This window comes from Manduca sexta, chromosome 6 (assembly GCF_014839805.1).
Source record: "Manduca sexta isolate Smith_Timp_Sample1 chromosome 6, JHU_Msex_v1.0, whole genome shotgun sequence".
Classification (NCBI taxonomy): domain Eukaryota; kingdom Metazoa; phylum Arthropoda; class Insecta; order Lepidoptera; family Sphingidae; genus Manduca; species Manduca sexta.
This window is the reverse complement of record NC_051120.1, coordinates 5,178,794-5,202,788: the sequence shown is the minus strand read 5'-3', so window position 1 is coordinate 5,202,788 and position 23,995 is coordinate 5,178,794. Positions and strand designations below refer to the sequence as shown.

The 23,995-nt window shown below is 37.0% G+C and overlaps 1 protein-coding gene across 1 annotated transcript; it reads right to left on the bottom strand.

The window, feature by feature from the left end:
• Positions 1 to 20,465: 20,465 nt before the first annotated feature.
• On the bottom strand, positions 20,466 to 23,441 carry LOC119193001. The gene is made up of 3 exons (XM_037446713.1): positions 22,744 to 23,441; positions 20,837 to 20,916; positions 20,466 to 20,644 (listed from the first exon to the last, which is right to left on the bottom strand). Exons 1-3 carry the CDS (start codon positions 23,439 to 23,441, stop codon positions 20,466 to 20,468), a joined length of 957 nt encoding a protein of 318 aa, XP_037302610.1.
• Between the last annotated feature and the right edge of the window lie 554 nt (positions 23,442 to 23,995).

Here is a 23,995-nt window from a genome sequence, read left to right as displayed (position 1 = left end):
ATTGTACTGCAATCCAGTATTGGTTTCCATTTCATTTATACTCTATTTAAAGCGCTTTAGCAATGTAAGTTTAGAAAGTTTGGTTAGACGAAGATTAATGTTTTAGCGCTGCAGCGTATTCTAACTCGAGATTTTGAACAAATAGTTTATAACGACGGTTGAAAGGCTAATTTACTTAAGCGACATTCTTTACGACACTAAGTTCCATACATATTTAACATCAGCACTTTTATCTATGTTTTTTAATCTAGTTAAATTTTTTCGAAAAAAAAATGTCTAACCTTTCAACCGTAGATATACACTTTCCTGTCTATTGGTAGAATATACGTCAGAGATAAACAGACGGCAATATTGACAAGGATTTTCCAACAAAAGATATCAGAGATAAACGACACAGTGACACAACTACGCAAACAGTGCTTTGTAAACGCTCCCCATAACTGGAGCTCCAATTATACATAGACCTCCTTTGATAGGGAACGGCTTACATACTTAGATTTTTAATACTGAGGGGTGCATTGTAGTTTTCTGTATGTAGCCTTCGTGGTAGATATTACGTAGGCTTACAACTTTGTGCCTGAAAGGTTTACTGAGGCGTAAATACTTACATTTTGCTGAGCTTATCTATGTCATGACCGGAGGAGCGTATTACGTTATATGGATTAAATTTCTGTATTCATTCTGTGTATATTGAGGCAAACAGGCCGGCATAATTGTGTCGACTGGCGAGGTACAATCGTTCCGTCAGATAATGTGATAGAAGGCGAGTTTTTCGCCATATCGGACACATCCAGACTGGGCTGACGTTTTATTGAATTTAATTACTTATTGTTACATACGTGCACGGCAAAATGACCCTAACGCATCTGATGGTAAGTGGAGTCGAGTCCAATAAAATATCAACTCACGAAAGATGATAGTCGCCACAATAGCGTACCGGACTAACTTTTGTTCTTTACTATTATCAAATATTTACGTTATATAAATTATAACACAGAAGGAATTATAAAAATCCGGTAAAAAATCAACAAGTTATAAGTCTCTGAATTTTGGTGGAAGGGGTAATTAACAAGAAACAGAAAAGAAACGAAATACCCAAATTTAACGTCATCGGGAATTACGACGCGTACAAAAGAAAGAGATGTAGCGATATCCCCACAACGCGCCCACTTCTGCACGTTACAATATTTAAAGCATGACTTACTAGTTCATCTTTTAACCAATTTTTTTGCAGTTTTTTCAAGAGTTCTTTTCTTTTGTATTATTAACCACTACATATAGAACAATGTACAAAATCAAGCATAGGCCGGTTCCCAATTGTAGCGGCTTGTTTGAACCGGATATACACAGCTTAATGACATTGCGTGGCAACACCAAATATTACTTTACCCGACGCAGGATTCAAACCCGTGACTTGAGCAATATCATATATAATACAATTTCGCGACGGAAGTACTTTTTAAAGACTGCATAACTTACAAACACAATAAAGGTTATTTTTCCGCTGTAAGCCTAAGGGCATCGCATTATACAGAGCCCGTACGTGGAAAAAATGTTTTTTCCGACTTTTACGGTTACATTGCCTTTCAAAAACAATGCACGAACGTATTGCAAACGACCCGAAGGCAGAATAATTAGAAAACTGGTATGTATTCCCGCGGTTGGGTTACACCGACGTTCGTGTATGGAATTGCTTTCCCTTTGGAATCAGATTTTCATGGAGTCTGGTGTAGCCCTATTAATATTATAAAAGTGAAAGTTTGTGAGGATGGATGTATGTACGTATGTTTTTTCCTCTTTTACGAAAAAACTACTGAACGGATTTGAATGAAACTTTACAGTAATATTGGTTATGCATCAAAATAACACATAGGCTACAATTTATAATGATTTTGTGTAGTTTGGTCATAATATAACGATACATATCAATTAAATCGGAAAAAAAAATCCGGAAATCTCCTTCACACGTGCGAAACCGCGAGCAAAAGCTAGTTTAGTATATAGGTACATAGTCTTATACTGCTCTTTTTTGGATTTCAAATCAAATATCTTGGACTTCGAGTCGCAATAACAGAGTTGCACAGTAGAATAAGCGTGAAAATAAACTAGATTTTCGGTAGAATAAGAACTTGTATTTTTCTAATACATTGCACGTTAGCAGACAACAGTAATAAGCTAGCACACAGCATATAGTAACAACAGTACATTGTTATTAATTCGTAATACAATAATTCAAATAGATACTATTATGCTGCCAGTTCGCATTACATTATTAAGAGGCTTTGTGTTTGCCTATGCAACCTCAACAAAGTATTGGTAAGTTTTAAAATGGTAGAGCTATCATCATCGTCAACCTTTGGAAGTCTTATACTGGACACATGCTTCCTATAAAGATTTCCAGAAGTATTAGAACCAACCCGAATTCCTTCGATCTTTACTAAGTCATCCACGTATTAGGTAGGCGTCAAATATTGGTATTACCCGTACGTGGTCTCCAATCGAGAACTATTTTGCCCCATCTGTTAATTCTATGACGTGCCCTGCCCATAGAACCATACTTACTGTCATTAAAGCGTAGTATGAAGAATCATTTAGGCAGGCTAAAATAAGTGTCATGTTTTTATCTCTTACCGATCGACATTTTTTGGGCTTCGTTTAACATTAGTTGAAGGCACTATCATGCTATGAAAGAATATTAATTTGACAGCTATTCTAGAAGTTATCAGTACGAAAACCGTTGTCTGACAAAAATTGAAATTATAGCCGGTTAATTCAGATATCTGAAGATCGAAATTGGGCGTTATAGGGCTATATTTTTTAATTAAGTTGCCTGTTTCACAAATTTCAAGTTGATTTTATTTGAAAGTTGTCGTATTAAACAGCTAATATAGATACTCATTTATGACCATTTATTGAGTAGCGTAGATTGACTTTTGTATTTGATCGGATTATACATTCACTTAGAAGTTGTGAGCCTTACACCTTTTTTTAGAATGAATTAGAATGATTATTCATTAAGCAGACCCTAATACCTAGCTAAATAAGGATGATTATTCATTAATAAGCATGGTGAATAACATTTATCCGTATACTAGCTCTAATTATTCTCTCAAGCGCTTGATCTCCAGTTTCAGTTTAATGCGATCCACTTATATTTTTGCTCCTTTATTCTCTACCACGCTCAAGATAAATGCATCTTTTTACGCTAACTGAATAGGTAATTATGCGCATTTTACATTGTTTAGTGCAATTTTCTGCAAACCAGACACGATATTTAACTTGATATTTTAATTTATGAAATAAAGTTGCTTTAGCGTATAAACTTTAAAATAAGTATGTATTAAGATGCGTTACTAATTATGTTCGTATGTATTTAATTTGCTATTAATCTCTTTTTTTCTACATTACTACGAAGTAAATAAGGAATACAAAGTCGAAGTTTATTGCAATCCACAATAATGTTATACATAATATGTTACGCCTAAACAAACGAACTTAACATCTATGCACGAACATTCTTAGTATGTAATTGTTAATTAATTAATTAGCTTCTTATCCTATGATGAAACCGAACATTGTATAAAACCTATAACAAACGCTCACGCACTTTATTATTTTAATCTTTATTTAAGAAACTTGGTCGTAATTTCATGACCATGTCGCTCTCAGTGTAGTTGTATTGCATTGGCGGTATGATCACTGCTCTCAGTTCCCGGGTTCAAATCCCGGGCGGGCAGTGATATTGGGTTTTTCTGCTCAGTATCAGCCCTAAGTCTAGAATGTTTATCTGTTATGATGATAGACCCGCCTATCACAGAACACACTTGGCAAATGGATGACCTGGACGCTCCTCTGCCTATCCCTTCGGAGATAAAGGCGTGATAGGTGTAAGTGCTAAACAACATTAAAATCAACCCAACCACATCGAAACTAGCCACACACAAACTTATAGCACTCGTCTTGTGTTAAAAAATACAAATCAATCCACTCCATCCACATTGAACACCAATAAAGTTCGTTTGTTTATGCATATCACCCTAAAAACTGGAGTTGCATAAAACCCACTGCGATTGCAAAATATTCCGTCCATTTGTACCACGTATTTGAAAACAATGTTGCGCTTCAAATCCATTACAGGGCTCGCTAAAAGCCGACGCGATGGTATCGCAAATATGCGAATGTCAATGACCATTTCGTTCTGCCTATTGGCTTTCTGTTTTAAACTACATTGTAGAGTTGAGTCGACAGTGATTTCATAGTCTATTTGGAAAGGGTGGAATTTTCGACACTCATATTTTTTTACGATAAAGTAATCAGTGCACCTAAAGGTAAATAGAGTGTGGTCCAATAGAATTTCGTCTTACAAGAGATGAGTACCCCTCGACAGTCGACACAATTATGCCGGCCTGTTGAAACCGAATACACGTGTAAATACGCAATGAAAAAAGAAATTTCCAAATCGGATAATTAACAATCGAGATCTGAGGTAACTTACATGAAAAACGTCCAATTGAGAACCTCCTCTCTTTGACTTTAAGTCGGTTAAAGACCAGTATACCCGGCGTAGGCGTAGAATCTAGATTTATTCACTTTTGTTTAGAATCGGTCATAAAATGAGCGTAGTTGGTTACGCGGTATATCTAATAATACAAATCTAGTAAGTTCTATTAAATTTTTTTATTGCTTTGAAGGGAGACGGGCTTGCTGCCTGAATAAGCGATACGACCGACCATATACAATAGAATACATAAATACCATCCTACACCTTGAATTACATAGTATTATTCGGTATGTCACTACGCTCGCCATCCTGAGACGTGAGATATTAAATCTTATGTCCAGTAGTCACAAGCTACAATGTTCTTCAAAAACTACACTGCTGCTTGGCGGCAGAAATAGACATTGCGGTGGTTACCCAGGTGGACTCTCACAAAGGAGAAACCTACCATCAGTGAAAACAAAAAATATAAAAAATAAGATCTCTGCTTACCTACATATTGATAAAACTTTTAATATCAATATACGAATCCGTTTTATAGAACTATTGTATAGAAATGATTATAGTCGAGTGAAAGGTCCGATAAGCATCGCATCAAAATTCTATGAATAACTGAACAAGTCAAAACGCGAACCGTTTTATCTCGAATCTGGCCTTTCAGTGTGAAGAGTACTTGTAATAGTTTACAGTAAATTGACCTCTATGTGTAGGGAAAAAGGTGTCTTTGTTGTGAACTCGTGTGTATGATTGCTCAGCAGTATTTGATATTTGAGGTTGCCGATTTATTTGCTTTGATAGTTTTTTTGTGTGTTTTCCGGGGAAGGGATGGTATATAGACATTTATGTAAAACAGGGAAGGGATAATTGTTGGGGTGCCGGGAGACCTTCAGGTACTCGCGGCTGCTGGGCGTGAATCTGAGTTGAAAAACTCAGCCGCCGGTACCCAGCCCGTTGTTTCTTCCCACGTTGCTGTGATGCCTCTTAAAGGCGTGTAACTGTGTGTATGTAGGTGTGGGTGTGTATGCACGTAACACCTGAACAGCGGCAGGTGCAGTGTGTTAGAGGGAGATGGCAAATAAGAAACAATAATTGATCGTAATGCCGTGCCAAGCGCCACCCTATGGTCCCTATACACCTCGTCCCTATGACTCTTCCAAGGTACGTCGTCTTCAATATTCTTGAGGAATCTTCAGTGTTCAGGAGTCTTCAGTTTTCAGTAGTTTTCAGTTTTTTTTGCTTTCTTGAGGTGAGTTCTTGAGCCCATGACAAACTCGCCAAACGAGTTAGCTTACCTGGGTCGCGGCTATACCGTAGAGAGAGCCGCGACCTATTGACCCAATTTCTACGCATTTTCGTTATGACACTTGGCATTTTCGGCAATTATTTAATTAATCTTAAATCGTACACATACATGTTATATATTGATAAAAAGGTCTCAGCGAGCACTATCCGATAACAAAAATGTCTGCTATACATTAAATCTACGCTAAGTTATAATCGATATAAGACTAAAAATTTACAAATCACCTTACTCGCTAACACTTTTCACTATTGTCGGGACATGTCACAAACGCGCACTGGACACTATTTTTCGTATCGGAGGGGCCGGCACGCAGCTGACGAGGTCGGCGCGTCGTCAACAGATAATAATGAACTAAAAATAAAAAAAAAGTCTGTTACATAATATGACTTAGCCAGGGGGTCCCCTGTTTCATCTACGGGGATGAATCCGGCTTATCTTAGCACTATAGGTAAATACGATTTTTTAAGTCCTTTACCTATACGGGTCAAGTCCGTCGATTGGAAATTTCATATTCCAAAAAGACGGATTTGGGCCCGTTGACGTAATAGGAGCCCGGACTATCCTTATTTCAACTTAGTTGGCCCCACGTTGCCAGTGGGACAGTAGGTAATAATATTGGTTTTATATTTATTTAAATTTCTGATGTCAAACAGCTGCAAGCTCAATGTATTTTCAATTAATGAATTTTGTTAAAATAAATTCAATATTCAACGACGAATTTTCAGCCTGAAACAAGAATTCCAACCGACCATAACCACGTTACCTTTCCCACGTGTCCAGCAAATTGTGTATTAATAAAATTTAAAAGCAATCTGCGTGCAACAGTATCGATGTAAACCACAAAGGAACATGTAAATGGTGTTACAGCGTGTTATTTGCACAGTTTAATGACTCTTTGACAAGTCGACGCTGTTGTGTTATAAAATATAGGTATAGGAAAGATGTAGAGATGGTAAGCGGCGGCCTAGTTGGGTGTGGAACGGACTGCCGAGACGAATGTTTGCAGGTTCAAATCCCAAGGGCACACACCCCTGACAAATCTAAAATTATGTGTGTATTATTTTGAATTATCACTTGCTTTAACAGTGAAAGAAAGCATCGTGAGGAAACCTACATACCTGAGTAATTATCTATAAGCATTTTGAGGGTGTGCTAAGTCTATCAATCCGTACTAGACCAGCGTGGTGGAATAAGGCCTAGTCCCACTCTATAAAAGACGAGGCCCGTACCCAACAGTGGGACAGTATATAATACAGGGCTGGTATTATTATATTAAGGATGTAGTACTAGATGTTAGGCATACATTCATAGTATCACACCTTTTACTCTTCTCAGCGTAGGAAAAGGTGTAACATACATTTCGCCAGCTAAGTACGATTTTTTTTCAACGGGCACTGCAATATGACCTCACTGTATCTGATGGTAAGTGGAGTGGGGTCCAATAGAATGTCGACTAACGAGAGATGATCACCCTTCGACAGTTGACACAATTATGCCGGCCTATTGGGAACCAGATGCATGCCGAACGAGACACACTTACGTGGACCACCATTACGAGTTTTAACACCTTGTGTAAGGTAGTCGCTACCCGAGCGGATATAAAATATATCCTACCTACAAATAAAGATAATCTAAAGGCTCGTTTGCTAGATCATGTGTTAAGAAAAACTGCATCTATCATCTCCTTGTGTTTACCATATAATAGTTCAATAAAAATCTTTTTACGCTGTTACAGAATGGTAAGATACAAAAAATTATCAAGCAATAAATTTATCACTGAAATTCTTATAACAATATTCTAGGATTAAGGTTCATAGCTGTTCTGTCGTGGTAATTGAGAAGGTAATAAATCAGGAAAAATGGTTCTGTTATTACATAATTAACTAGATTATCTTATCGTTCTTACTGCTGCTTATCAAACAAGAAAATGCATTAACTTACGGAGATGTATAAAACCTAGATAGGAAAGTTCGTTTAACGTATATTCCAAATCGATAATGAAAAAATGGCCGCCTTGGACTTACTGTTCACTTGTTCATCACCTAACCCCGCGCTGATTCGCAAACAACATATAGGGTGTAGCACCATAACAGCTTCCAACACAATTGTCCAACTCGCAGCCGCAGTAAAACTGGACATCAATCAAACTCACAAATTGGTGCGCGGCTCGACAGCTTTAAATGCAGGCTTAAACCCGACATAACAAACGCTTTGTTTGCGGTTATAATGGCTTTGTAATAAATTTGTGTCATTGGTGTGGTTTTAATACCTAATATTTAGACTCCGGGGGGGGGGGTCGAATTAAGTATCATATAGCAGAACATCCCCCTGCATGTTTTCGATTTTCTCAAAATCTACTGGAGATAGTTTAAGGCGCCGGGAAGGTTATAGGCTACTTCCTATCCCGGGAATAAATCGCACGTTGAAAATAAAAGTGGCATTATACGACATTTGACGGTATTGAGTTAGAGCGACATTTGAAATCTGCAGAAAAAACTACGTCATAATATCCAAAAATACATTTCTTAACAGGTCACTTAGGGTATCACTAGATGTCCCAAGTGTAGATGTACTTTTAAGTTTTGTGTTTGTTCGTTAAAAATAAACTGACAGTAATCCAGTTCGTGTCCAGTCGTCAGCGACAATTAATGTCGCTCTAACTCAATACCGTCAAATTTCGTATAATACCACTTTTGTTTTCAACGTGCGATATATAACGGGACTTTTATGCCAAAAAACTCCTTCACGCAGGCGAAGCTGCGAGCTTCAAATAAAAGACAACCTTAGAAGGCAGAGTTATGAGCATATCTTACTTAATGTAAACCGATTGACGAAAAACCGAAACGTGTTTTAATGATATTAACACAGTGTAAATTAATTACCAGCAAACCAAACACGTACCCGCGGGCAAAATCTAGTCTGTAAATTATAAATAGGTTTACATACGTCCCGCTCCTCCCCTACACACTAAGGACTACACATCGGTGTAATATCAAAGCTACATTATTCTCTTTAGCTCACGCTCAATTACCGAGTTATCGCGATAAAGCGTCAGCGATCATAAACCTTTGGCAACGATTAAAATTTTCAATGCGCCAAAGGTTTGCGAGGGGTGATCAAAGGGTGATAGCTTATTCATTTGAATGGAAAATGTTTCGTCTCATATTTATACAGTTATATGGTAACTAGATGAGACAAAATAAAAATAGAAGACACGCTGTTATTCGTATATGCTCGTAGTTCTAAGGGCACTAAGCAGTTCGCTGCCACCTTTGTTTTATAATATCAGCCCTGTATTATATACTTGCCTACCGCTGAGCACGGGCCTCCTCTACTACTGAGAGGGATTAGGCCTTAGTCCACCACGCTGGCCTAGTGCGGATTGGTAGACTTCACACACCTTCGAAATTCCTATAGAGAACTTCTCAGATGTGCAGGTTTCCTCACGATGTTTTTCTTCACCGTTAAAGCGAACGATAAATTCACAAAGAATACACACATGATTTTTTTAGAAAAGTCAGAGGTGTGTGCCCTTGGGATTTGAACCTGCGGACATTCGTCTCGGCAGTCCGTTCCACACCCAAATAGGCTATCGACGCTTACCTTTGTTTTGCGGACAGCCAAATTGTAGAATTCGCTACCGTGACCGTCGTATCTATTTTCGCATAGATACAATTTAGAGCTCTACTAGTCGCGAGTGAATCGGTTTCTGGGCAAGCGTGCTTCAACTTACGCCACTTCATCGCTTAACATCAGGTGGATAGCAGTCAAACGCGAGCTGTTTAGCATAATATCCCATCATCATTGTCTTGGTAGTTTCATGCAATAATGAACTACCGTGTGTTTAATTAGGTCTCATGATATAATAGGAGTCAAGGTTATCACCATATCGGGCTTCTTAACTATGTGGCATGAGTATCTTCCGCCGCTGAAAAGGATAGTCCAAACTACAGACTAATTAGAAAAATGAGGGTAAACGTTCTCAATAACATTACAAGTTGAAGTTAATTAATAAAATCCAATGTCAAGGCCTGAACCAGGATTCGAAACCTGGGCTTTAAACCGCTTTCGTACTGCGCATGCATACGTCACCGAGTCTGTATATTATAATAATAATATTATCAGCCCTGTATTATATACTGTCTCACTGCTGGGCATGGGCCTCCTCTACTACTGAGAGTGATTAGGACTTAGTCCTCCACACTGACCTATGGCAAATTGGTAGACTTCACGCACACTATACATACTATACTTATACCTGATTTTGAACTCAATTTAATCTGATCGTTTCCAGTAGACTTTATCTCGGTAAAATGTGTATGATTGGGTGTTTATTGAGTTATGCTTCCCGTTATTTTGTTTCGATGTATGGTTTCTGCGGCTTTTTAAAAGCCTTTCGGGGTCTGATGGACTCTACGTGGACATTAAATTGACTTTGTGCAGTTTGTTTTGAGTGAAACCCTATGATCTCCCTTGATGTTTCGTTTATTTATGTGCCTATTTTTATGTACTTGATTGCCTCGATGGCGTAATTGTGATTGTAAGTACAACTATCGCAGGTACTGGGTTCGAATCCCAGGTCGGGACAAAATAATTGTGATTGGGTTCCATCTTAAAAATTACTCAGTCGCAGCTCGGCGTCAGGAAGTTGGCGGTGTGATATCCCCGTGCCTCGGAATACGTAAAGCCGTTGGTCCTGCGTCTGATCTCTCCGGTCATGTCGTATTGGCGTCTTACCTATGAGAGTTAAAGAAACATAGATAAACGTTAAGACGTAAGTTAAATCAAGAAAGGTCGCTATATTTTCTATTGATTCAAGGAGTTATCAGAGATGACGGCAAAAAAACTGCAACGTTAAAACTTAGGGAATTGCGTGTGACTGTACCACTTCGCATAAAAATGATCATGCCGCGCCCCTCGAGAATCAAAGTGGGGAGTACACCGCTTGTAGGTGACGATCATCCATGGTGACTGTTTAGTATGCACACCACTTACACTTCGAACTTGGGACAGAATTATATAAAGTATTAAAATTAAACTACTTTTCGGATTTTATCGCGGTTCTTTATATTTCAGTTTTCTCCCGACGTTTCGAAGACTTTGCAGCCTTCATGGTCCCCCCCTTGACCATCGTGGACTTCGGGAGAAAAATAAAATATAAAAAAGCGCGATAAAATCAGAAAATTAGTTTAATTTTAATGTCTAACATTCGCGTAAACATAAGAAATCATTATATAAAGTAGGTGGGTGATGTTTTAGTACTTATTTTATATATTTATGACCTCAGGTTCAGCAGTATGCTTTCGCGCATGACGCGGCATGAATTTGGCTCTGAGTTCAAGTCTCAGGATGAGCAAAGTGATATTAGATTTTCGTTTTCAGTATGACCACCAGGATTGTGCCTGATATGGTGATAGGCTCGCTCCCTATCACATCATGGGACAGAATACACACAGCGAAAAATAAATGCACTGGTAGCGCCTCAGCCCACGTTTTAAGGTATAAAAGGCATAAGTATGTGTGTGTAATTTTTAAAACTCGCTGTTTACTTGACGTCAAGCCATTGTAAATTCTGGGCAAACCGTGGTAAATAAAATAATAAAGTAACCACAAAGTAAACATAAAATCGAATACAGATCAAATGCTTCAAAGTATAACCAAGTAGGTATGAAATACTTCGTACCTACATAGGGAGCAGGCGCCTCACGCGTTACTGGCATGTCTTAAAATTTATATCTCTTATTATAAAAACTAATAAAAAAATTACTAACCACCATTTCCAATAAACGATCTCAATCACTTTATTCGATCTATCTCGACAATGGACCAATCAGAACAAAGTATTTTTGACATGTTTCAAATAAGTTATTTTGATTGGTTCATTCTCAGAATCGGATTGAAGATTGAGTTTGGAATCATTTTACACGTCACGCACCGATTCAGAACTTTTTATAACTCTGAAGGTTGTTTATTTGCATACGGCACACAGAGCTCACCAGCTAGTCATACATAATATTCATTTATGATACATTTCTGCTGTTACCCGACAACGCAACTTGACGATAAAAGAATATTTCAGGCGCGAATTCATCGTGGTGGCACGCCGCTTAGAATTTCCCTGTACTAGGGCCGCAGACAAAGCCACGTTGAGTAATTACAGAAAAATGGGGGAAATAAATAGGTCAGTGCGGTGGTGTGCGGGGATTATGTTTGACTAGGTTTTACATGCGGATTTATCCGTGTCACAGTCCTAGTTTTAATCCTTTTTATACCTTTCCCGAGTTAAAAGGCCTTTGTGTCTTATAAATATAATCTCTTGTTTTTACTGTCCCAGTACTGGGCATGTTGTCCTGTATTACTGAGAGGGATTAGGCCTTAGACAACCTCGCTGGTTTAGTGGGTTAGGAGGCTTCACATACCCTCAAAATTCTGGTAGAAAACTTCTAAGGTATGCAGATTTAAAGTATCAGATAATTCGCAAGGAATCCACGCATAACCTGATGTTCTTAACCTGCGGCTATCGTCTCGGCAGTCCGTTCCACTACTAAACAGGCTATCGCTATATAAATAAATAGCTTTCACTACTTAAAATCGAACATTTTATTTGATGAAGTCTCGTATACTGTCATACATTGTATGACAACCATAATGGCAAATATGCATAGTACAATGGTTAGGCTTAAAAGGTTGTGAAGGAAAAAAAACTCACCTACAGTCGTACCCTTTAAATTGAAACAAAGAACTTACGAAATTCACCTTTATCGTCAAAGATAGTAAGGATGATTTCAAATTTTTTCTCTGACTGTACAGTAATAGTAATTTTTACTGTTTTATACGTATCTATATTTAAGAACTACAAAGAATAGGGAGGGGTGTCCTGCGCCATCCATATGTATGTTGGGTCTCCAGAACCTAGTGTAAGCGTTTCGCTCCCTTCCTATTGACTTTACCTAGAGGCAAGGCTTACAAGAATAAAGGTACTGCGAATTATGTGTGGCAATTATGATCTTTGTTGAACAGACCAGGAGATGCCATGCAAACTTGAACTTTAAATCGGAGAGTTTGGATCAAAAAGCCTTATCGTAAAACACAAGAAAATCACTCAAGACTCTCGCACAAATCCATGTAAAAAACATTTGTATATAATGTTATATCAGCTGTATAATATACTTACCCATTGCTGAGCACGGGCCTCCTCTACTATAGAGGGATTATTCCTAGTGCGGATTGGCAGAATTCACATACTTACACTCAAAATACTTAGAGAATTACTCAGGTACGCAGGTTTCGTCACGACGTCTTCTTTCATCGTTAAAGCAAGCGATAATTCACAAAGTATACACATAACTTTCACTCAGAGGTGCATGTCCTTAGGTTTTAAACCTGCGGACAACCAGGCTATCGCCGCTAATTAATATGAACATACTTATATTTATACATATGTTTGCGTAGTGGTTATAAACATACATAATATATCTGGTATTTATTATTTATGGGCGGCAGTGATCACTTACCATCAGGCAAACCATAAGCTAAAAGCTAAAGCAAAAAGAAAAAACATGAGTTGTCAAAAATACCCTGTTGAGATTTCCCATTCTTAAATAGTATAATCAACTGCGTCAGTGACGTAATTGTCTAGACTTACTATATCGCCGAGATCTCTGTCTCGATGTTGTGATTTGGTAAAATTATATTAAATATTTCTCTTCAGTATGAAGTTTATTGTGACCGATTAATGGCTATAGGCCCGGCCACTATTGGACTTAACATATATGGTCATCGCATCACGCGTGAACGGCTGGACCGATTTCACAATTTTTTTTTTGCTGTATTTGTTATTGTCATGAGAAGGATCTTATGAAAGAAAAAATTAAGGAAGTTGAGCGGAACGTTAAAAAATTTAAGACAAGTTAATTTCAGCGATTGAAAAATTAATAGTTAAGACGGGACAACTTCTGTCGGGTCAACTAGTCTGTGATAAAACTCTGATCATTGAAAAGGGAAAAAGGCGTGATGCTGTTTATAAATAATATTACTAGTTCTATTATAACTAATACTAATATTATAAAACTAAAGAGTTTTGTCTATTTGAATGCGCTAATGTCAAGAACCACTAAACCGATTTAGATTTTTTAACTAATAGGAGGCTACATTATTCCTGAATGTTATCGGTTGCTTTTTATCCCGGGAAAATATGAATCCCCGCAAAACTTTTTCACGTGGGCGGAGCCGGAGATAGATGCCAAGGTTTATATTTTTGGTTTGATTCTTTGTTTTCTAAGGGAACTTTTTATGTCAATTGTGTTCATAACAAATAAAATATTTGTCTTAATTTTCTCTCTTTCTTTATCTTCTATCAGCAAAACCATAATAGCTCCAGTGTAGTGCATATCCATAATAATAATGTTACATACAATTGTTATATTCTATTCGATGTTAATCAGTTTTTCACCGCTATTATTAACTATGAATAGAATTCTAGAATACTATAGAATATTGAATTGATATACATCTGTTACTGATTATGATGGTTTTAATTTACTTTAGAATTATGGAATGAAAATTGCTCAAAAATTATAGATGATAACTTTATAAATAAAAAAAATTGGTCGAAAGTAACTTAATAACATTTCTAAACCGCCTTGCTTCATCATACGCAGTCATAACCTCAATATAATACTACAACTAGTTAACAAAACAACCGAATAATAAAAATAAAATCACTAACAACCACTAGAAAATGATTACATACAAAGAAAAAATAAAGAGTTACTCAAAACACATAAACATTTTGAACTTGATTAAATTATGGTTATTCTGTTGCGGCCACTATGTTGTTACTATTACTGCTAAACCTCTAATATATGTTCATAAAGTATTTTGTATAGTCTTTGCAGTGGTTGTAGCTCGAGGAAATTTGTTAAAAGGAAATGTTTCATTCTTCATTTTAGCTTTAGAATATATTTTGAGCATCGTACTATCGTTGATGTTTGGAGACGAATACCTTTCCAGGTTTTACCGAGCAATCAAAACTAATGACGTCATGATGGGAATAAAGAAGGAATCTATATTCGATGACGCCACAAGGATTGTTGTGTTCATTTTCTTAGCTGTGAGAATATCGTTGTCATATTTCGAAATGTATATTCAACGAGATTTTGATTATCGGTTCTTCTGTATATGCATTGTTGTCCTGACTCATAGAATGATCTGCTTGATTATTTCGATTATTTTGTACACATGTTATGTTCGGATGAGACTTATAAGAAGGAGATTTGAAGAAATCACGATTCCAGTGAACATCATTAACGAAATCGGAGCGATGTGTAAAGTTAGGGAAGTGCGGAGATATTTGCAACATTATCATAATTTACTTGACATTATGAAGGATATTGATCGGGAATTCAAATATTTGGTAAATATATTTAAACCTTGTTTGTAAGACTTGATTTATGTCGATGCCAAGCTTTATACAAATCCATCCATTGGTACACAATTACTTTAGTTCTAACAAATATCCGAATAAACCTGGACATCTTACCAAACTTTGACATGTTTAAAATTATTAATATTATTGTAAAGCTGGTTGCCGTCCAAAAGGTAAGCAAAGTTAATGAGTCTTTGCTCGCTCAGCTGAGTTGTATTTTCATACTTGTATGTGTATCGCAAATTATGTTATCTCAGCGAGCTATGCTAAATTGACTCAGCTTAGCTTTTTGTCTGCAATTGGCATTACATTTTTTCTTTTTGATTCAGCTCTACATCATAACGCTCTTTAGCGTGCCGAAATTCGTAATTCACACATACAGGAAGATAAGGTTATACAAACAACCTGTGAGTATTTACGAGAAAAGGTTTTAATCTAACACTTCTGAAATGCAGTGTTTAATACTTGTAGACAGTCGTAGTGCATATAGCTTCTTATCTCGCTTCTCTTCTCACACACATAAACGCACTTATGCCCTTAATTTTCGAAAAAAGACAGAGCTACCACGTTTATGCAGTCCCATGATGTGACGGGGCTCGAGTTAAACCCAAATAGGTCACAAATTCCAGTTTCTGAAAAAAAATCCATCGGCCCGTGGATCAAATCCCAAAAAGCGTGGCAGTCGTACTGCAATTGAACTACACATTGAAGCAGTCAATAAGATGTTATTTAATTTGTTTATGTTATAGATGATTTCAGTATTGCAACGGACAATACAAATTTCTGATATAGTAGACGCATTCCTGATGACCTGCACGCCCGCTGTCATAGCGGAATTGATAAAGTATGAGGTGGGGAACCTGACGCGAGCACTCTCCAAGCAGCTGATTAGATGTTCAGGTGAGATCTTATTCATAATTATTGCAGAGCATAGCAATTAATAAATTCGAGTCGCTTTAGTCAGCCTAGTTGACATTTGGCATTCATCGCATTATAGTTTAGAGTAGAAGATTCGCGCAGTACGTATATTTGCAAGTAAAGCATAGGATGGGTGAGACAGCCTTTTTACGCAATCCGTCTGGTCATGATCTCGTTCAGTGCTCTTCTTCTGCGGCATGGCACGCGGGCAGAAGTACATCGCCATGATCTCTTGCTGCTGCTAAAAGCCTGGTGTTGCATTTCATATTAAATGAGATTTGAAGGGACTCAATACTTTCTTATACAATTATCCTGTTTATTCCGTTATGACTCTTAGTATTATGAATATTAGGTTTCACCTGAAAACGTGACCCTCTCAATTAGGCTGCAACAGAACCTCAACTTATCGAATACTAGCGACCCGCCCCGGCTTCGCACGGGTATAACATAACAAAATAACAGTATTTCTCCACTATTTAATGGATGTTATTATACATATAAACCTTTCTCTTGAATCACTCTATCTATTAAAAAAACCGCATCAAAATCCGTTGCGTAGTTTTAAAGATTTAAGCATACAAAGGGACATAGGGACAGAGAAAGCGACTTTGTTTTATACTATTTCGAATATACGTTACTATAATTTTTATATTCATTTTCAGATGAATCCGTGCGCTTTGAGTTGCAAAGAGCGCTGCATTACATCACGATTAGGCCTTTTGAGTACGTGCTGTGGGACGCGGTGCCTCTCGACGCCACCTTCCTCATCAGTCTTCTAAAACTTAGTATAACCTACGTCATTGTTGCTCTACAGATCGTTACATTTACTGATATTATATAACTGTTGAAGGATATTACAGCATAAAAACAGACCATTTTAGACAACCAATTTTTTCATGACCTGCAAAAATAACATGTATTATAAAATCCATAAGAGTTACCGCAACGGAAATATAAATTGATCTTGATTGTTACTGTCAATTAAGAAATAGACCGTTAATATCTTACGTCTCAGCATGAAGTGTGTGACGGCACGAACCGCACTGTTATAAATAGTTTTGGACCCTTTTCTATGCTTGGGAGAAGTACGCACGGTTTTTTTGGTAGCACAGCACGCTTAAATATTTTACACGAAAGAGTGTCGTAGCTAACTAAGTATACTACAACTGTTTTTCTGTAGCTTTCCAAATAACGAAAAAATAAAATAAAAATATACTTTATAATTTATTTGGTGTCAACAAAATAACGGAAATAGGGGATGAACTAAAAAATGTTGATAATAAAGTCTCATTTATTTGAAATAATTATTGAGAACAATAATCGTATGTAATTTGTGCTTAATATAATCGCCAGCTGATTATTGCGTCGTACTTGTCTACATCTTGGCTACGGCCTCAAGCGATCATTACCTGTCAACGCAGGCGGGAATTGCCTCACAATTGCTATTGTTATAATTGCTCACGATTATTGTAAGCAATACTTGCTCCGTAAAAAAATATTAGGATAATATTATTATTAAGTAATGCTATTTCGTTTTCTGTGCAATTGAAAAAATAAACATACTTCGAACAAATGCGTTTTATTCAATTTCGGTGTCTAATTATTGGTTAATTATAGGTTTTTAATATAATATTGTCAATAAAAGTAATAAGTAAAAACTTTAAAAAAATTAAGTATATAGCTAATAATTTTGATCTAGCATTTGAATTCCAAACAAACACGTTTCGATTTAACCATATTAGCTAACAAATTATAAAAGAAACAACGAGGCCGCGCATCGCACAGTTTTGCGACGTATCGCGGGTCACGTGACGCTTGTGTGTCGTCGGCGCGCGCCGATGTACGAGTGGGGACCCGAAGTCCGAGCGCCGGCCGAACCGAGGCGCGTCGCCGGCACGGGCCGTGATTGGCTAGCGGAGCGACTGACAAAAAGCGGAAGCTTACTCCCGGTTCAAATGAGCGCGCTACAAGTATAGATTTCTATAAATTTACCCCCTTATTAGTTATTTATCTAAGGACGGAGCATTGTTGTAATAAGAAGTGTGTTTCTCAGCTTTGTTTATCTGACAGCCAACTAGTTCAAGTTTTCGCTCAATATTAGCCAATCACAACAGCCCTATGTCTACTCACTGCGACGGCTGTCATGCCGTCAGCACTGAGAAACAGACTTGTTATCACAGCAATGCTCCGTCCTTAGATAAATAACGTCTATGAATAAGGGGGTTAATGTATAAAGTGGGTCAGGCCTATCATATGTAAACATTATATTTTGTTTTATCTTTCAATATCTCGTATCTCGTTTAGATACGACAGATGTGAGATTAAAAACTAAAATGGTTATGACACTTGACTTTTTAGAAAAAGTTAAGGTTCTCTGGATCTAGAGAGAAGGAAATATGCCACCCCATTAATATAACTAGGTGATATTTATTTAGCAAATTATGACTAGTTATTTTAAAATAAAAAAAAAAAACAAAACAAGACTTCATATTATAGTTTCTTGAAATGCCTACATTTCTCGAAAAATCCATAAGTTGTAAACCATAAGTTAGAGAAATGGTAAATATAATTGCGAGGGAATTTGTTAGGCATCTGCGAATCTCACAAATCCTACGAAACGCAACAACACTAGGTACCATCGCTATAGATTCCCGTAAAACCGCGGGACTGTCTAGATCCAATCAGAGTTTTGCAACAGAGTTTACATCGTGTTTCTACCTTTTATGACCCATTATGAATATAAGCACATACCACAGACTCCCCTCATATAAAAAAAATAAAATAAAAATAATTTGATTTAAATAAATTTATTTTTCAATTACACACAAAACCTACTAACATTACTAATAGTCCATTGAAAAGTTACATTTGGGGTTGCGTTTTTTAGAGGACGCAATTTTATTTTTTTGAAGTGTAGGGGGGGTCAGTGTAAAGCTAAAACCAAGTTTGTGGGGTCGCCACCCTTGTCCCACGGCCGCCATCTTGAAAATAGGCGTTGAAATGGTTTTTACGAGGTATCTCGTAAACTATTTATCTGACAAAAAAAAATTAAAAACATTTTTTGTGGCAAATTAAATTCTCTACAACTTTGGTTCAGTAACTTTTTTTCGTAGAACTATAAATAAAAAATTTATAAGCGAAAATGTTAAGAAATTCAATTTTAAGCAATGTCCATTGCAACGTCATCAGAACGAGTGTTTATAAGGTTCATAATACTTTTTTTTGTACTCTCATTACGTACAACACAAACCCGCGGTTGTCGGCTTGTACGCGAATTACTTGGATCCTGAATCGCTTTGGCACAGATGAAGCAATTGTTCACAAAATCAAAGTCTGGCTCTGGAGCTTCTGAAACTGACGATAAACTACTGGAGCTGCTGTTGCGACGACTAACAACATTATCGGTTCGGTTGTCCACGTAATAACAATAACACGCAATATGTACAGTAAGTAACTTCCGAAACAGTTCGTAAAAAAATGTTTTTGTGAACAATCAGTCGTCGCAACAGCAGCTCCAGTAGTTTATCGTCAGTTTCAGAAGCTCCAGAGCCAGACTTTGATTTTGTGAACAATTGCTGCATCTGTGCCAAAGTGATTCAGGATCCAAGTAATTCGCGTTCAAGCCGACAACCGCGGATTTGTGTTGTACGTAATGAGAGTACAAAAAAAAGTATTATGAACCTTTTAAACACACGTTCTGATGACGTTGCAATGGACATTGCTTAACATTGAATTTCTTAACATTTTCGCTTATAACTTTTTTATTTATAGTTTTACGACAAAAAGTTACTGAACCAAAGTTGTAGAGAATTTAATTTGCAACAAAAAACGTTTATTATTTTTTTTGTCAGATAAATAGTTTAAGAGATACATCGTAAAAACCATTTCAACCCCTATTTTCAAGATGGCGGCCGTGGGACAAGGGTGGCGACCCCACAAACTTGGTTTTAGCTTTACACTGACCCCCACTACACTTCAAAAAAATAAAATTGCGTCCTCTAAAAAACGCAAGGTAAGGCCTAAAAAATGTAACATTTCAATGGACTATAAGTGCTTATATTAGCCTTATAAAATTATAGTGAGATTATTTTTAAATTTGAATTTCTCATTCCATATTCCTATTATTTAGTTGACACTTGTCATGTATGATATTGTGTTAGCAGTCAGTTTCTTCACTGATGGAAACAATCAAGTCCAAATTATGTTTCTATTGTGATAACTCTTATGGCTTTGACTTTATATGCTACTTTTGTAGATCATGAAGAAGCTCATTGTCTCAAATAGCCTGTTATTACATTCACTACAGTGTCTTTCAACAGTTATATCATACCAGTAAATTTAACGATCTGTAAAGCGACAATGACGTAGGTTATACAAAGTGTTATAAGTTTGACGACGAAGGTGACGTCGAGAGGCACCGCGCCCCACAGCAGGTACTCAAAAGGCCTAATCGTGATGTACTGCAGCGCTCTTTGCAGCTCAAAGCGCACTGATTCATCTGAAAATAAATATTAAAATTGTAGAAGCATATATCTGATGAGTGTTCACGTCTTTATGCGAAGCCATCCAAATATGCTGAATATCAAGAGTCATTGGTAACGGAATAAACAGGGACTAGGGTAGAGAGGTGTCGACTTTCCTTAAATCTCATTTAATACGGTAAGCTACAGCACGGTTTGGTTTAACCCACCATGGAAGATATCCAGAGATCGCGGAGATAGATGTTCTTCTTTTGCAAGCGTGTCATGTTGCCACATCACAGAAAGCGAGCTCGAAGCGAGATCATGAGCGAACAGATCCCGCTTGCCGCCAACTGAATAGAAGGCAAATAAGGCTGGTAACATTAACATACCTACCTTGCCGCTTTGGACTGACGTGGAAACACCGCGGAAACTGTTTTTAGAGGGTTTTTCGAAATAGTAGTTAACCTCATTCAGACGGCCTATTAATGCTTTAAATACATACACATACAGGTTGACTCTTCCAATACAAGCAATAATAGGGCGACTAATGACAAGCGTCGATTAGGCTCGTCGAATCAAATGAAATTGACTCGTTAATTCGGGGTTTCTAGGTAACTATGGAACGGCGTCCATGAGGAATGCGCCGCGGTGCGCCGAATCGAGTTATCGGGCTACAAGGTATTTCTCGACTCAACGCCGCGCCTTATAAGCTGAATAAGATCTCACCTGAACATCTAATCAGCTGCTTGGAGAGTGCTCGCGTCAGCTTCTCCACCTCATGCTTTATCAACTCCAATATAACAGAAGGAATGCAGGTCATAAGAAAGCCGTTTACCGTATCCACAGAATGTATCATCCGGTAAAGTAATGTATTCATCTATAACATAAAACCATTGTAAATAACAACTAAATTCACAGCGTCAATGACGTACTTGTGTTGCGGCAAGTGTCGTGCTGAATCGGGTTGGACCCCGATTCGGTGTAAGATATTGATATTGGGCTTTTCTGCTCAGTATCATCCCGGAGTTCAAGAGTTAACACGCTCCTTCGTTGGTCAGAACACAAAAACTAATAGACACATCACGCTTTTATCCCAGAAGAGGTCGGCAGAGGTGCACCTGGTTGCAAACTTTTGGACATATGGGACGGAATACACTTGGCAAATACGTATTTTGCCTACCCCATCGGGAATAAAAGGAAATGCGTACGCGTTTGTACTTCGTTGTGTTTCGTTTTATTTGCGTGACAACAGAAGAAAGTTGCAAAGCTATGGTAAGTACCACGATTGTTTAAAAATATTGAAGCTCTGTATTGCAGAAGCTTTATAAAAAAAAAATGCTTTATTCATCACGTAGGCGAACATAGTTGCACTTATGATAAGTCAAGGTACATGAGAATATTTAATTATTACTTAATTAGATTAGCTTATATAAACAAAGACAATTTATATTGAAATAAAATAAATGAAAAATATACTTAGTAAACAAAAAAGTCAGGTCGGGCTGGCAGGGAAGAAGAAATAAAATGATGTATATATGTATTTTTAAATAAGCAATAAGGGAGAAACGCGTCGCGATCCTCACCGGTGAGGACAATAAAAGCTCTAACCTAGCTAACCTACTAGCCTTTCACTAACTACCTAAGCGATGACTACCCGAAGAAGAAAGGCAGAAAGAAACTCCTTAGATCATCGTTTTGCGTAAAAACTCACTTTTTCTGAGTGTAAATGAATCATGTTGTAACAATAAATTACGAATTTTGGCACGCTAAATAGCGTTATGATGTAGAGCTGAAACAAAGAGAGACAAATATAATGCCAATTGCAGATAAAAAGCTAAGCTGAGTCAATTTAACATAGCTCGTTGAGCTGGGAATATTACACATAGAACACAGCTGTTATTATATAGTTTGCGATACACATACAAGTATGAAAATACAACCCAGCTGAGCGAGCAATGACACATTAACTTTGCTTAGCTTTTGGACGGCAACCAGTTTTACAAAATATTATTAATTTTAAACATGTCAAAGTTTGGTAAGATGTCCAGGTTTATTCGGATATTTGTTAGACCTAAGGTAACTGTATACCACTTGATTTGTATGAAGATTGGCATCGACATAAATCAAGTCTTACAAACAAGGTTTAAATATATTTACCAAATATTTGAATTCCCGATCAATATCCTTCATAATGTCAAGTAAATTATGATAATGTTGCAAACATCTCCGCACTTCTCTAACTTTACACATCGCTCCGACTTCGTTAATGATGTTTACGGGAATCGTGATTTCTTCAAATCTCCTTCTTAGAAGTCTCATCCGAACGTAACATGTGTACAAAATTATCGAAATAATCATGCAGATCATGTTACTACTCACGACAGTAATGCACACACACGACATCTGATACTCAAAACCACTTTGAAAATATATTTCCAAACATGTCAATGATATTCTTACAGTTAAGAAAATGAACAAAATAATCCTTATGACGTCATCGAATATAGATTCCTTCTTTATTCCCATCATGACGTCGTTAATTTTGATTGCTCGGTAAAACCTGGAAAGGTATTCGTGTCCAAACATCAACGATAGCGTGACGCTCAAAATATATTCTATACCTAAAATGAAGAATGAAACATTTCCTTTTACGAAAATTGTTTCAGCTACAACCCCTGCAAAGACGATACAAAATACTTTATGAACATATATTAGAGGTTTAGCAGTAATAGTAACAACATAGTGACCGCAACAGAATAACCATGTTTTAATCAGGTTCAAAATGGTCATGTGTTTTGAGTAACTCTTTATTTTTTCTTTGTATGTAAACATTTTCTAGTGCATGTAAGCGATTTGTTTTTTTATTTGGTTGTTTTTTCACTGGCTGTAGTATTACATTGAGGTTACGACTGCGTATAATGAAGTACGGCGGTTTAGAAATGTTATTAAGATACTTCCGTCCATCTATGTTATTTATAAAATTATCATCTATAATTTTGAGCAATTATCATTCCATAACATTAAAGTAAATTAAAACCAACATTATCTGTAACAGATGTATATCGATTCAATATTCTATAACATTCTAGAATTCTATTCTTAGTTAGTATTAGCGATGAAATACTGATTAACATCGACTAGAATATAATATTTGTATGTAGGATTATTATGATGGATATCAACTGTACCGGAGCTGTTATATTTGTGTTGATTATAATAGGTACATACACAATATCACGCATTTTTGTCTTTTCAGGGGTGGGCAGAGCTATATTCCACATTTCGCCATATTATATGTTAGGTCCTATGTATTGGCGAGCGAGTCTATTGGCATTTACCAGGCACAAGTTCTCACTCCAAGCTGATACTGAGCAGAAATATTCAAT